We start from the raw sequence: 14,464 nt of genomic DNA on the forward strand, positions 1-14,464 counted from the left end.
AACCCACAGTAGGAGAGAACTTATGCCCCAAAAATTGTCTTCCGACCTCCACTGACTCACTCTGTCTCTCTCTCTCTCTCTCTCTCTCTCTCTCTCTCTCTCTCTCTCTCTCTCTCTCTCTCTCACACACACACACACACACACACACACACCATACAAACAACAGTTATAATAAATAATTTAAAAGAAGAAAACTTATTCTAAACTTATTTATTTAAAAAGTTACTGTATATATTTACTGAGCGTGGTAACACAATGATGACATACAAGTATTATTATGCAAATATTTTACTGTAGCCGAGTCCTTTGAACTGCAAAAGGCATTATATAGTCACAAATAAGTAATTTTGTAGCCAATAATGGCCTTCTTAGTGAAGGGAAGAGGTTTTTACTTCAATTTAGCATTTATTCATATTGGCAGGCTGCTCAAGCCTTATCATCCTGTCCTTGGAGTTAATATGCTTAGTATTATATTTGTTTACAACACATGCTTTACTCAGAAGAGCAATGATCTATTTTTATAGTGCTTTGCACAACTTACATCTTTAGGAGGCTATAAATAATGCCTGCTAAGACACCGGAAGACATCTTCCTACTGAAGGTGAGGGAGGGATATTATTTTCAGAGGCGTGGATTCCTGCATATTATGTGGTCAAAGGTTATTTTCAGAAATATCTACATGTGTTTATCTCATTCATTGGAATTTTTAATGGCTCATGCACTGTCTTAGGGTTTTGATTGCTGTGAAAAGACACCATGACCACAGCAAATCTTGTAAAGGAAAACATTCTATCTGGGCTAGCTTACAGTTCCAGAGGTTTAGTCCTTTGTCTTCACGGCAGCATGCAGGCAGACATGCTGCTGGAGAAGGAACCAAGAGCTCTACATCTTGATCTTCAGGCAACAGGAAGTGCATGGGTGCCACACTGGTCATAGCCTGAGCATGTTAAGACGTCAGAGCTTGTCCCCACAGTGACATCCTTCCTTCAACGAGGCCATACCTATTCCCACAAGTCACACCTCCTAATAGTGCCACTCCCTATGGGGGTCATTTTCTTTCAAACCACCACACATGGTTATCAAAAGGGAAATAGGTCAGTGGCATCTGTTTGAATTAACACCATCTGGAGCTTTCTAATAGTAAATATGCTTCTTATTCTAGGTATTAAAGTTTGAGCCTGGTCATCTCAAGAGAAGGGGCAAAGCTAAGAATATGGCTCTCGTAGATATCCAGTTGGATCACCATGAGCGGTGTGACTGTATCTGCAGCTCAAGACCACCTCGATAAGACACTGTGCATATCTGTACGTGAAGCATGAAAAGATCTTTAGATTAAGACATTGTAAGGGACCACTGTCCTACCTTAAGCAACCAAAATTGCTTCTCAGCTACAACGCAGTGAACACAGGTGGATATCTCGCTTTGTTAGTGCCATTGCAAGAAGAAGCATGTATCATCAACTTCTTTATCCATAAATATAAAAATTCATTTATTAACAGTATGTGAAGATATGTATGCCTACCCAGACACATGTCTATCTCTATGTGTGTAAATACATGAAATGCTTTATTCAGTGTATTTGCTGAGGTCGACCAGAGACAAATGATCAGATTATCGCTCAATAATTTTGCTATAATAAGGAATGTGTCAAACATAATAAAACCTCTCTAAGAAATTCAAAATATAAATTTCTTATGAAATGTTTCAGAAAGCATATCGGGTCTTGCTTTCTTAAAGAAGGCATTTGTCCGTTAAACAAAAGATGCAAGTCTCTTATGTTTATATCTTAATTATATGGAAGAAAATAAAGTTTTCAGGGATAAAAGCAAGTATTTAAATATTTTCTACATGAGATTCACTATACACCTACAAATGTGGACAGTAATTATCTGTCTCCAAAACAACACCAAAGTAATACTCAGTTATCAAACCCAAGTCCCCTTTTATGTATTTTGTCAAGCAAGCTAACTCATTGAGCACCCTGCTTAATGAATTGCTCAGGGAGTGTTGTGATAATCTTTCAAGAGGCAAGCAGTAAGTTGCAACAGAATATTCTTTTTTTTTTTTCTCTTTCTAAAATCTGCAGAAAAGCAAATATTCTCAGGAATAGCATGCCATTAGTCTTCAGCCTTTCAACATGTCATTCACAGAAAGATGTGAGAGTTAGAAAGGCAGAAATAAGCAAATATTGACATAACTGGGAATTAAATAACCTTTTGACAAGGTCCACATTCAAAAATGGGTCTAAGTTCTCCAAACCCTTCCAATCATTTTCTATGTCTTACTTTTGTGTTGCTGTCTTTTCAATATGTACACATGGACTTATCATGATGTATACATATATATATATATATATATATATATGTATATCAGACAAGCCATCATGAAATATTTGTAACCTGAAAGTTTTCACATGTTAACAAAATAACTAACTTTTATTGATATAAATTCATAATTCTATACTTAAGATTTTCAATATGTATTCTGAATCAGTGGAAATTAGATGTGAGGTTTACTACCTTTTCCGTCTTCAGACCTTATTCTATAGAGCCAGACATGAGTTGTGGAGGCAACATTTGGTCCTGTTCTCCCACCAGAAAACTGTTTGCATTGGTTATTAGGAATGAGAGCCAGTTTTCCTCAGTGGCTTCTCTTTATCTATGTTACAGAGACTTAGTTCAGAAATGGGAAGTCATACATCACTCTCCAAAGCAAGATGCTTAAGAGGGAACACTGAAGTTAGGTTGCCTGGGCTGCTCCCAGGGAACTACATCCTTCTTCCTGCCTTGCTAGTAGAAAAGAGAAGTGATTTCTTCTGTGATTCCGTACTGTCCTGAACACAGGCCAGCTCAATACAAGATCAGTGCCCAGGCTGTGTTAGTGCAGTGTCACGATTGGCTCAAACACACTTGCATTGCCGAGTACAACGCCCTCCGATGCAAGATCCTGCCGTGCTCAGCAGACCTGCACTTACCGTCGCGTGCCTTCTAAAGGTTCTGTGCAGTTATCTGTCAGAGTTTCTACTCAGTGAGCCTTAGAATGAAATCCTGCGTTGTCCAGTTGTCCAGTTGTTCAGCAATGAGATGTAGGTCAGGCCCGCGGTCAGAAGCCACCTTCCCTCCATGGCCACTTGCAAGCTGTACAGGACACAGCTCACACCACAGATGGGAACATAAAACATAAAGTTCTCTACCCAACTTTCAACAGACCTTCCAGGCTGCAGTGACCAGTTGAAGCCTTGCTATCCCTTTGTTTACCAGCCGTACTGTGAACAGATGTGTGCATGAGGCGGCCTTCCCTTTCTTGAATGTTTTGGTAAACCATCTCCCTTGCTTATCTCTTATCCATCCCATATCCAGCATGTAGCAAATAAATCTGTTTCATTGCCATCAAATGACTAAGAATAAAAACAAACCACTGTACAAATTACATTTCACAGCAAACTAATAAATACGTGGTTCTGCATGGCTCACTCACCTGGAACAATGCCACTCATTCAACGTGTTCTCATAGGGCAGAACAGTTTCCTAAGCGGAGGGGTCTGATGATTTTTTTTTGTCATATCAGTAACATGCAGCTTTTTCCTCGTACAGCATTTTCTGTAGAAATTTAATATGGCTCTTACCTTCATAAAAAAATAAATACTGCTTTTGAACAAAACTACTCCATTATTTGGTACTGAATTGCAATTGTAAAAGGTGTGCATTACCAAGGTGCTTTCACACATGTGTCTAACCGGAATAACAGGAAGGGTGATGGCTGAAAAGACAGAGCATCTGCTCCTGGCCCACAGGCCTCCATGCTCCCTGCCTCACACCTGAGGCGGGGGTTGCTCTCTCTGGGATGGTGGTCTTGGCTTCATCTGTGTTTCTTCCCCCAGTCAGTCTTCCAGTGAGTTCTCTGATGTTCCCTCTATGAAAGTTCCCTTCCTCTCGCTTCCTGAACGTCTCTCCCCGGAAGGAGCATGGACCATGACAACAAAGAGCGGTCTGTACAATCAAGAACACTTGCTTACAGGTTGGTCTTTATTGGTATCCTGCTAGAGACAGACTAGCAGCTGCAAAGAGCTGAGGGAAACGTTTCTTCTAGCTTGATGGCTGTAGAAGTTTAGAGAAGAAACACATGTGTTACATGGTAAAAAAAAATCAAGTTTATCAGCAGAAATATGATCCAGTGTGTTAGCCACGGGGTTGGAATGGGGAAGATTAAAGAGCACTCTGTGTGGTCTTAAATTCAGACAGCCTCGTGGAAATTATATGGAAAGCATTTAAAGTAAATGCATTAAGACTTTAATTTCATCTCCTAAAATGTAAACGTGTACAGTTGTTCTCCACTATTAACTCCACAGATATCCAAATGGCTCATATTTTCACAGGCTCTTCTGGTATAGGGTTAAATTAAAACTCACAGAGGAGTATTTTTTTCTGAATTCCTATAAAATATATTTTTGTTTATTGGCATCCCTATCATATATGCTGGAAAATAGAGTATTTATAATGCATTTCTTTTATTGACTTTTATTCAAATTCTGTTGCTGTTGCTTTTAAAGATCAAGTTGAACACTACAGAGATCTAAAAACATAAAAGAGCCCCCTGAGATGTGTCAAATAAAACAGACATTGTAGATAGGGTAAGCAGCAAGTTGTGTTTCTTGCTGTTGAAGTTACATTTTCTTTTATTGAAAATAGACTTTTTTCATTCAATATATTCTGATTACAGTTTCCCGTCCCTCTATTCCTCCCTGTTCTTCCACACACACACCCATCCAGATCCACACCGTCTCTGTGTCTCCTTAGAAAATAAACAGCATCTAGGGGAAAATAAGAAAGGTAAGTAAAATGCAATAAGATAAAACAAAAACAAACAAGTCAGAATAATACAAAACAAAAAGAAGGAAAATAGTCAAAAAAGCTCAAGAAATATATATAGACAGAGTCACATACACTCACACACATAGGAATCCCATAAAAACGCAAAACTGGAAGCCGTCGCAAAACTGGAAGCCGTAATGTATACACAAAGGGCTTTTACAGTTTTAAAAGGAATGTCTTGACTCAACATTAGATAAAGAGTCTTCAGAGATACCTTTGACTTCGTTTTTTATTGACCGTCTCCTGCTGGACATGGCCTACCCTTAGGAGTAGTTCATTTCCCCTGTGAGACTCCCTTGGGGAAAACTAATTTTATTTTTGCAAGTGCTTATCAACTAGAGGTAGCCTCTGGGTTGAGAATGGGGGCATGTGTCCACCTTTCTTCTCAGCACTGGGACCCCATCTCGTACAGGCCCTGTGTGTGCGGCTGCGCACGCAGTCTCTGGTGGTTTTTATGCACGCCTGTCATGCTGTGTTTAGAAGGCCTTGTGTCCTCCATCCTCTTCATCTCTTGCGCTCTTTTTTTATTTTTAAATTTAAATTTAAATTAGAAACAAGGTTGCTTCACATGTCAATTCCAGGTCCCTCTCCCTTTCCCTCCCCTCCTCCCACGCCCTCCCACCAACCCCTCCTCTTCTGCAGGGTTCCCCCAAGCTGAGAAAGGAAATATTTGGTGGGAACATCCCATTTAGTGTTGAGTGTGACAAGGTCCCTTGAGTTATACACATCATCTGTCTGTAGATCTCTGTGTCTGCTGCTGGAGAAAGCTTCTATGATGCTGGCTGGGCACGCACTAATCTTGAGTATACAGAACATTGCTAGGGCTGATTTGAGTGCTGTATTCCTTTAGCAGATGACAGTATTTGGTTTTGCCTTAGTTCCCTTTGATGTCTTGGCTCGGATTCTTGGCCACACAAGGAATACTAGGTGTGGGTTCCATCTCATGGTGCAGGCCTCAGATCCAGTCATATGTGGATTTATGATTCCCACAAGCTTTGCGTCACAATTACACTAGCACATCTGGCATTCAAACTGCCATTGTAGATTCAAGTCATCAATGGTTTGTAGCTGGCCTGATGTTTAACTTTCTCCTCTGGTGGCAAGCAGTGTACCTTCCAGTACCATGAACACTAGCCAGTGTGGGTGAAGGATCTAAGATAGGCAGCAGGCTTGATTTGGTGAAGACACTTGACTTCACTATATTTGATAAGTTGTGCGAGTGTTCTCTTCAGCAATAGGTAGGGCCTTCACCATCACTATGTAAAGAGCAACAAATAGCATTAGCAACAGTTTGGATAGTTTGGGGGTTCCCATGGGAATCCATTGTCTAACAACTTGATTAAATGTAACCCGTTCCTGGTACAAGAAACCTCATTTGGTGAAGAAAGATGTCCAGTTAGGCCACTGTCTCCCCCACTATTTGGAGATTTCATTTAGGACACCTTCATAAAAGTGTGGTTTAGGAAGCTTTACCGTAGCAGATCTCCTTTACAACTCCTTTATGACACTTAGTTTTAGCTGCCCCTACCCATATCCCTGCCCTCATCCCCATCACTGTCTTTCCTTCCCCTCCCCACTTTACCCTTCCATTCCAGACACACCCCAATGCAATCCACCCACAGCTATCTATGCTACTTCCCCTTCCTCAGGAGAGATCCGTCACTCATGCCAGTCCTCACTCAGTACCTTACCCTTTGTGATTATACCGATTGTAGCTTGTTATCAATGACTGAACAATTAACGTCCACAGGTAATTGAACACATGGCATACTTTTCTTTCTGAATCTGGCTTACCTCATTCAGAATATTATTTCTAGTTCCATCCATTTACCTGTGAGTTTCATGATTTTATTTTTTATTTAATTGCTGAGTAAACTCCATTGTGTGCATGTACCACATTTGCTTTATCCATTCATCTGTTGATGGGCATCTAGGTTGTTTCCAGTTTTCTGGCTATTATTAACAGAGCACCAATGAGCATGGCTGAGCCAGGAGTTCTGAATTGGGATGAAAGGTCCTTTAGGTACAGACCCAAGAGCAGTATAGCAGGATCTTCAGGTAGACCAATTCCCAGCATCCTGAGGAACAGAAGCCCTGATTTCCATAGTGGCTATACAAGTTTGCATTCCGATCATCAGTGGATGGGTGCTCCCTTTATTCCACATCCTCCCCAGCATGGGCTATTCTGACAGACGTAAGATAAAATCCTTCAAAGTAGTTTGAGTATGCATTTACATGCTGGCTGGAGATAATGAACATCTCTTTAAGTGCTTTTCAGTCATTTAAGTTTTCTCTTTTAAGAATTATCTGTTTATGTCTGTACCCATTTTTTATTGAGTTGTGTTGTTTCTTGACGTTCAGTTATTTGGGTTCTTTATATATTTACAGATCAGCCCTCTACTGGATATGTGGCTGATAAAATTTTTTTCCATTCTATCACTATGTCCAATTGATAGTGTCCTTTGCTGTACAAAAAATTTCAATTTCATGAGATCTCATTTATTAATTATTGTTCTCAGTGCTTGCACTAGCAAGTGTTCTGTTCAGAAAGTATTTTCCTGTGCCAATAAGTTCAAGTCTATTCTCTACTTTCTCTTTTATCAGGTTCAGTTTATCTGACTTAATGTTGAGGTCATGAATTCATTTGGAACTGAGTTTTGTGCATGGTGATAAGTACGGATATATTTGCATTCTTCTACATGTAGTCATCCAGTTTGGCCAGCAGCATTTGTTGAAGATGCCGTCTTTTTTCCTGAGTGTATTTCTGGCTTCATCAAAATTCAGGTGTCTACAGGTGTGTGGATTTATATCTGTGACTTCATTCAGTTCCATTGATCACAGTGTTTATTATGCCAATACCATCTATGTTTCTCATTATATTAAGGTGTGTTATGGTGTTACTTCTAGCAGTTCTTTTATTATTCAGGAGTGTTTTAGCTATCCTGGGTTTTTTGTGTTCCCATATGAAAATAAAGATACTTTGACTTTTTCTTTCTAATTGTATGCCCTTGATCTCCTTCAGTTGTCTTATTGCTCTAATTAAGACTTCTAGTATAATACTGGATAGAAATGGAGATAGTAGACAATCTTGTCTTGTTCCTGGCTTTAGTGAGATTGCTTTGAGTTTCTCTACTTTTGAGTTGATGTTGGCTCTTGCTATGAATTATCTTTACTATATTTATTATATTGGGTATGTTCCTTTTATCTTTCATGTCTCTAGAACTTTTATCATGAAGAGGTGCTGGATTTTGTCAAAGGCCTTTGCTGCATCTAGTGAGATGATCATGTGATTTTTTTCTTTGAGTTTATTTATGTGGTGGATTACATTTATCAAATTACATGGCTGAAACATTCCTGCATCTTTGGTGGGTGATCTTATTGATGTGTTTTTGTTTTTGGTTTACAAGTATTTTTGAATCTGTATTCATAAGGGAAGCTGGTCTGTAATTTTCTTTCTTTGTTGTATCTTTGCGTAGTTTAAGTACCAAGATAATTGCAGCCTCTTAAAAAGAATTAGGCAATGTTCCTCTGTTTCTATGTTGTATAATAATTTTAAGAGTATTGGCATTAACTCTTTGAAAATCTGGTAGAATTCTGCACTAACATGGTCATTTTGGGTTGGTTAACTTTTTATTACTGCTTCTGTTTGTTTAGAAGTTATAGATGTGTTTAAATTTGGTAGAGTACAGGTTTTTTGAATATGATCTTATATTTCTCTGCATTTCCTCAGTGTCTGTTTGTCCCCCCTTTTCATCTCTTATTAATTTGAATCTTCTCTACACCTTTTAGTCAGTTTGGCTAAGAGTTTGTCAGTCTTACTAATTTTCTCAAAAGGCAAGTATTTGTTTCATTGATACTTTGTAATTTTGTTCTTGTTGTTGCTGTTTTACTGATTTCAGTTCTCAGTTTGATTATTTCTTGCCGTCTACTACTTTTGAATGTGATTTCTTTTTGTTGTTGTTGTTCTAAAGCTTTCAGGTGTGCTATTAAGTTATGATTATCTCCTCACATTTTTAACTTAGTGGTGTGAAATTGCCTATTAGAACCACCTTTAATGTGCCCCATAAGTTAGGGTATGTTGTGTTTCCATTTCCATCCAACTGAAAAATAATTTTTAATTTCTGTCTTGACGCATTTTTCATTAAGTGGTGAGTTGCTCAGTTTCTGTGAGTTTGTAAGCTTTCTGTTATTTCAGTTATTGTAAATATTCGGCTTTAATCCCTGGTGATCAGACAGGATTCGGAATGTTCTTTCAATTTCCTTGTATCTGTTAAGACTTGCTTTGTGTCCAAGTATGTCATCAGTTTTAGGGAAAGTACCACGAACTTCTGAGAATAAGGTATATTCATTTGTGTTTGGGTTAAATATTCTATAAGTATCTCTTAGGTCCACTTGGTTTATGCTGTCACTTAGCTCCAATATTTGCCTGTTTAGTTTTTGTCTGGATGACCTGTCTATTGGTGAGAGTTGGGACACTGATCTTCTCACACTACCAGTGTGTGAGGGTCATCACACTATCAGTATGTGAGGATCAGTAAATGAGGTAAGCTGTAGCAGTGGTTCTTTTATGAACTTGGGTGCCCTTGTGTTCAGTGTATTTGCAATTGCAATGTCCTCTTGGCAGATTTTTCCTTTGAATATGTAGCGTCCTTCTCTTTCTCCTCTGATTAGTTTTGTTTTGAAATCTGTTTTTCCCAATAGCACAATGGTTACACCAGCTTACTTAGAATTGCCTTTTCCATCCTTTTATTCTAAGGTGATGTCCATCCTTGATGCTAAGTTGTGTTTCTTGGATGCAGCTAATTGATGGATCCTGCTTTTACATCCATTATGATAGCCAGTGGTTTTTTATTGGGAAATTGGGACCACTGATGTTGAGAGTCGTAAATGATCAGTGATTGGTGATTCCCATTTTTTGTTGTTGTTGTAATATGGGTTCCTATGCCTTCTTTTGATTTGCTATTCTGATATTACTTATTCCATGTGTTTTCTTGGATGTAATTAACCTCTTCAGGTTGAAGTTTTCCCTCTAGAACTTTCTGTCAGGCTAGATTTGTAATAGAGATTGCTTAAATTTATTTTGTTATAGAATATCTTTATCCATCTATAATGATTGAAATTTTTCTGGGTATAGTATTCTGGACCAGGATCTGTGTTGTCTCAGAGTCTGCTGCACATCTGTCCAATATCTTCTGGCTTTGGAGTCTTCATTGAGAAGTCAGGTATAATTCTAATGTCTGCTTTTATATGTTATTTGGTCTTTCTCCCTTGCAACTTTTAATATTCTTTCTTTGTTCTGTATTTTTAGTGTTTTGATTATTATATTCTATGGGGAATTTCTTTTCTGCCTGTCACTTTCACAATCCATACATTTCTCACCAGTTTCTACTTTCCAAACTTGAAGTCAGAGAAAATTGGATGCCTACTTTGAGGACCACTGAAGAAAAGTATCATGTAAAAGATTGCTTGCATAGTTGCCCAAGTGAGCCATTAGTAGGGCAAAATGACAACTATTTTAAATAGAATGGTGCTCCTTGAGAGTGAGCACATTGTATAAACATCTTCCAGTACCATACACTTCATTGCACATTCTGATTGTGATGCTGTACTCTTAATTATGTCTATTGATGTTATTTTTGTTCATTCATTCATTCATTCAATGACTAATGCGTTGAAACCCATTATGTATCTGACCTACTTCCAACTTCAAACCTAAGTCCAATCCATAACAAAAGTTAAACAGGCAGGGATTCTAAGTGGGGTGAGTGGAAAGATCAAAGACCCACCCCCTCCCACACACAGGGAGCTGTATGATGGAAACACGGAATACAGGCTAATCTTCAAAGAGGACAAAGAATAAATGCAAAGAGTTTCACAGAGTAAAGTGGAAGGAATGGAAGGAGCGTGTCCATAGTGGAATGCTTGGCTAGCAGCTTTAACTGATAAGTACCACGTTAAGATGATGAGAGGGTGTTTGTTCTTCCACAGTAGGGAGGAAGTGGTGAACTTCTAAGTATTTAGAGCTCATAACAGTCCTCCAGAGCCAGTCAGACATTAGAAGGCTGTCTGTGTCTGTGTTTCTTGGATACATACGGTGTGCCAGTCCTAGAAAAACAGTTCAATGATTTTGCTGTTTGAAAAATAATAACCTATGGGAAGAATCAGATAGAGATGTAAGATGCAGAGTGTCTTGGAGCTCAAGGAAAGACTTCTGAGCTGAGAAGGTGTATGTGTATTCAAGCACCCTCCAAATAGCCAGGGAATTCTGTCACTAATAATTATAAGGACCAGGAAGGCTAACGGAAAAATCTAGAGGCTTTGGTAACAAGCTGGGGAAGGCAGAACAGACTTTGGAATGTCCTGAATGGTGTCATATGAATTAAATGCCAAGAGCATTCTCGTGTATCTTCATTGTCTAAGACCATAGCCACAAGCTCTGTGTATCTGCTAAGGACTTAAAATGGGGCTAGTTTGAGCGATGAAGGCTTTATTTCCTTTATCAAGACATTGCAGTCACATGCAAATAGCTGCATGAGACAGGTAGTGGCCACTATATCAGCAAAAGCTGATATAGACCCTAGTTGTGATATACAGGTTAATATTCAGAATAACCACTTCAAAATAACAAAAAGTGAGGGAGAATTACAGTCAAATGTCTAGGAAAGGGACAAACAAACCAAGCTTTCTCCAGACAATAGACCTGAGAAAAATTCAGTCCCTTTGTTTGGCATAGAGGAATCTGAAAACCAATGATGATTGGGACCCATACCTCTGGTCTTAGGGACCATATCACCATAGAAATTCAAACAGCAAGAGAAAACAGAGGGGTGACAGCAGCACCTTGCAGTGGCTACCGGTCTGAAGAGTCTCCTCGCTCCCATTGGTCCTGCTGTCTGGTCTTGTCCTGTGTTGGACTGTGAGAATTTCACAAGACAGATCAGTGCAACCCTGTAGAGGGAGGGGTTGTGATGAACTAGAACTGGGAAGGAAACCACTTCTGCAGGGGGTAATTCATGCTGGAAGGAAAGAGGTACAGTTGGTTCTCATTGCTTGGGGCAAGGATGCTCCATAAAGTTTCCCTGATCACTGAATTAGTAGCGACTCTGCCATGACTCCTCGAAGAAATAAAGAGCTGGGTCACAATATATTTGTCAAATTATCAGTGGGTAATGTGGTTTTACATGTTTCCCATTAAGGATACCTCAGTGACTAAATAGTGACGATGGGTTAATACTGAATTCATAGCTAATTGCACTGTAACTCGGGCTTCAGCAAAGATTTTGCATATATATTTTTAATGTAAGACACAGCACAGTCACTGTGCCCTCAAAAACTCAACACAGCAGTGGACCTTCAGTTTCTATGAGGATGATTCAAACAGCAAAATCAACAAAAATGTATGAAAAAAGAACAAGAAAGGAACTTGTTTTTTTTTAAATACACATGTTGTTTATTTATTTATTTTGGAAACAGGTTCACATGTAATCTAGACTGGCCTCTAACTTGCTATATATAGCCGAGGATGAATCACACTGAATTTCTCATCCCCCTGCCTCTACCTCCCGAATGGATCACCAGTGTGTGCACACATTTCTACATATTTCTGAGATTTGAACACAGATGTCATGCATGTTAGGGAAGTGTTGTAACAACTTTTCTATGTCAACAGCCAAATAAAAAACATTTGTTTGTGGTAAGAAAGTAGAAGACAGACTGTTTAGCCCTCATTTTTCATAACTCTATGGCTATCTGTGAGCACACAGATGAACACTACATGGTGATTTGGCATTGACTAGGCAAACTTAAAATAGAGAAACTGTGGCTAGTTGGCATTGACTTGATAATAAGGCTGTTTATTAAATGTCAGTCATGTGGCAGGATATTTCTGAAGTTGGCATACATTCAATGGTAAGTGGGCTTTATGAGAAAGAAATAAACAAAAATAATGTATTATTATGTTTCTTAAGGATGAAAAAGTGAAGCAGAGAAAAACTCATGCAACTTGCCAAATGTCATCAACTACATAATAAACTCCATAATGTCTGTATCCAGATGCTTAATCCCATCACAACACCACCTGTCTTATTCGGTATACAGCTGGCTTTATCCTATCACAGCGCCACCTGTCTTATTTGGTATTCAGCTGGCTTTATCCTATCACAACGCCACCTGTCTGACAAACAAAGGAAACTCTTCAGTAAGGTGTCTGCCTTGCAAGCATGAGCACTTACATTTGATCCTTAGTACTCACATAACAGATCTATGTATGGCAACACACATCTATAATGTTAGGGGGCTGGTCCGTGAGAGATGGGTGGATCCCAGAGCTTGCTAGTCAACTAGTATATGCAGCGACCACTCAAACAAGAACAATTGAGAAAGACACTGGGAGTCTATTCCTGCTCTCAGCATGCAGACACCGGCACATGTATGGATTCACACACCAAACAAGCACAAGACAAGTAAAAAGAAGATAAGCAGGGAGAGTAGAGGAGAGGAAGAAAACAGAGAGAGGGAAGGGTTTCAGCATTTAAACCTCATATGAACACTAAATACAATTTGGTTATCACATAAGCAAAGCTGAAGGTTTATGTGACAATTTAATTTCCCCCACATTCACACATGGCTCAGTGGAGGTGCTTCAGTTTAACATAAGGCGCTGATGAGAAGTGCTAAACTAATTAGCTTTGCTGAGACACATAGCTTGTTCACTGCAGCCCTGACTAAATCCGTGAGCCAGTAAATGTAGTAATTGATGGGAGGAAGAAAGTATTTTGGTCAACTATTTACCCAGAAATGGAGGAGGAAAAAACAGACTAAAAATAAGTTACTGGATTCCAATACCTGGAGCTCACCACATTTGGCTCTACAGGAAGTAAAATCATTTCCTGTTTTACCCACAAGAAGAAACATTTCTCCAAGAGATATTTTAACCAACTATATAAGCTTTCACATAAGTCTCAAGCTCATGCCTTCTTTTTTATTCTCATAGGAATTGAAAACAGAATAAAAACCACAAATCGGTGAACAGTACAGGCCTAAATTGAATCTTAGAATAAAGGAAATGAGACAAAGCTCAATCGTCAGCACAGATCTGTGTCTAGAATATGTTTAGTTTTTAATAGGACATTTTTATAAATGCACTCAGCAATTATTTTTGAGAATTGACCATGTTTCAGGTCCTGCACTATACTGAGTTGTCTAAGTAAAGCAATGACTAACACCATCTTGACACTCTCTGTTTATACAGAAGGATACTGACAGGTGATAAGACATATGCCCTGCTCTCCCTTAGAAAACAGTTTCTCCAGTTGTGGAGATGGGTCAGTAGGTAACAGCAGTTGCTATGCAAAAAAGAAGACTCAAGTTCAAATCCCCAGTACCCATGTCAATAGCCAACTTTAGAAGTCAGAGACAGAAGGGTCCTGGAAACTTGCTGAGTTGGAAAGCTTTATAATCAATGAGACCCTGTCTCCAAAGACTAAGATGGAGGAAGATATCTGACATCATTCTCTGGCCTCTGTATTCACATGAATAATTGTACACACTCCCCCACATACCATACACTCATCCACACCACCCACAGCACACAT

At 39.0% G+C, this 14,464-nt stretch overlaps 1 protein-coding gene across 2 annotated transcripts in view; it reads left to right on the plus strand.

Moving 5' to 3' along the window:
- Positions 1 to 3,660, plus strand: part of Pdgfd (platelet derived growth factor D) — a 212,383-nt gene extending 208,723 nt beyond the window's left edge. For both annotated transcript variants that reach the window (XM_040734745.1, XM_040734744.1), the window contains exon 8: positions 1,163 to 3,660. In XM_040734745.1, coding sequence (XP_040590679.1) covers positions 1,163 to 1,288 — 126 coding nt within the window. In that variant the 3' untranslated portion in view covers positions 1,289 to 3,660. The remainder of the gene's footprint in view (positions 1 to 1,162) is intronic.
- The last annotated feature ends 10,804 nt before the right edge of the window (positions 3,661 to 14,464 follow it).

This window comes from Mesocricetus auratus, unplaced genomic scaffold (genome assembly GCF_017639785.1).
Source record: "Mesocricetus auratus isolate SY011 unplaced genomic scaffold, BCM_Maur_2.0 Super-Scaffold_100040, whole genome shotgun sequence".
Lineage (NCBI taxonomy): Eukaryota > Metazoa > Chordata > Mammalia > Rodentia > Cricetidae > Mesocricetus > Mesocricetus auratus.